This window comes from Papilio polytes, unplaced genomic scaffold (assembly GCF_000836215.1).
Source record: "Papilio polytes unplaced genomic scaffold, Ppol_1.0 DF823823.1, whole genome shotgun sequence".
NCBI classification, from domain to species: Eukaryota; Metazoa; Arthropoda; class Insecta; order Lepidoptera; family Papilionidae; genus Papilio; species Papilio polytes.
The window spans coordinates 1255856-1257532 of record NW_013525381.1 but is presented as its reverse complement, the minus strand read 5'-3'; the positions used below and the strand labels follow the sequence as shown (position 1 = coordinate 1257532).

Genomic DNA, 1677 nt, shown 5'->3' with positions numbered 1-1677 from the left:
CACATTTGCAAGCCGGAGACGCAATTACAGTCCCTTTCTCTTTCCATTTAAGGAATAGGAGTGGATTTGAGGGCGGAAACACATAGAAAGGGGAAATATTTTTGTGCTTCTCCTCCTCTGTCAATTAACGGTATGCAACGCATATCCGCAATTGCAAGTCTGTAGGCAGCAGTTGGTTCGCTTCTTCGGCGAATTAAGGGTCCGCATGTTGTTTGTCATCTTATTTTATTAAAAAAAAAACTTTATTAGGGTACTTACTCAGGGTACTTTAATAGTGTTACTAGGGTTGATAATAGGGTACTAGTTCATATTCCGAAATAAATGCGCGCTTAAAGGTTATAGCGTATGCAGTCGACATCGCCCAACATTATTTAGAACTATTTACTAAAACTAAAAAAAAAATGAACTTACCTTTTAAATAATGTAGAAAATGAAAACTTATTCTTCTTTGGTAAATCTCCCTGTTTTAAATATTCTGAACTAGGATTAAGGAATGTGTATAAAGCTTCGCTTTGGTTTAACCTGTCGTCTTCCAATACAAACTGTAACAAAATTTTACATTAAAAATTCAAAACTAAGAGAAATAATAAATACAGTTACATTGTCTGTACTTACTTCTAAATACTTCTGTATCAATGTTTTCGCTTTTTCCAATGATTGCCTGTCATTCTTCCCGAATAAAAATTTAAAAGAATTCGACGGCAGTTCTAAATTTTTGAGCTCTGAACACATGGGTCTTAATTTTCTATGCAATTCCTGAAAAAGACAATAAAAAATTAATACAAATCATAAATTTTACGCTTTCGTTTTTGAACTGTAGTAGTCAATAATGTGTCTGGTTGAAGCGAGAAGCCAAACAATTTTTCCATTCAACTTTTAACTTCACTATTGGATTTATCATCACATTTATTCATGAATTTGCGAAACAAACTATTTATTGTACAGTCGCGGAAATCCGCGTTGTTCCAATTACAAAAAAAAATTGACCTGTTCCTTGCAACAAGACAAACTCCAGCACTTACAAATAACAAATTTGGGAGCAGTAGCGAAACGAAAGGATAATAATAAAAAAAAATACTTACTCTTGTACTCAAATACATTTAAAACGTTTGTCCTATTAGTTATTGTTTCGCGTTGTGTCAATTTTGAATTTTATCTATGAAATGTTGAACTGTTGCATTTAAAGTGGAACACCGACAGATTCCCCGATTGTACATAAGTGGTACAAGTAGTATTACTTGAAATTCATTGAGCGTGCGGAGCAGCACCCAGCCGGTGGAGATGTGCTCGGGGCGGTCGTCGTGCGGCGCGGGCGGCTGCTCCGCCATGTGCACCACGATCACGAACTGCGGCGGCTTCGACTCCTCCATCACCTGCGTACACATTACAATAACATAACATGCAAGAAAGATAACGGATTTTTTTATGCCAATTAGATAATTCATCACTGTTTAAAATGTAAAATATATCAAATAGTTAACTTAATTAATAATAATCAATAAAATAAACTACCGAAGCTACCAACGATAGTAGAAAATAGACAAAAAACAATTTTGTGTCGCGTGTGGCAACACCACGCTTTCGGGCGAATTCAACGATCGACATCAAAGAAAGAAGCAAAAGCTGCGGACGGCCGTCCGCCGTTAAATGCAAAGTGTCTAAGTACGTATCATCCAT

The 1677-nt window shown here is 36.1% G+C and overlaps 1 protein-coding gene across 1 annotated transcript in view; it reads right to left on the bottom strand.

Moving 5' to 3' along the window:
• The window catches only part of LOC106103334 (sorting nexin-25), an 11351-nt gene that overhangs the window by 3023 nt on the left and 6651 nt on the right, over positions 1-1677 (bottom strand). Inside the window, exons 7-9 of the mRNA XM_013283072.1 lie at positions 1239-1373; positions 616-756; positions 412-542 (exon numbers count right to left, since the gene is read on the bottom strand). Of these exons, the coding sequence (XP_013138526.1) occupies positions 412-542; positions 616-756; positions 1239-1373 (407 nt within the window). The remainder of the gene's footprint in view (positions 1-411; positions 543-615; positions 757-1238; positions 1374-1677) is intronic.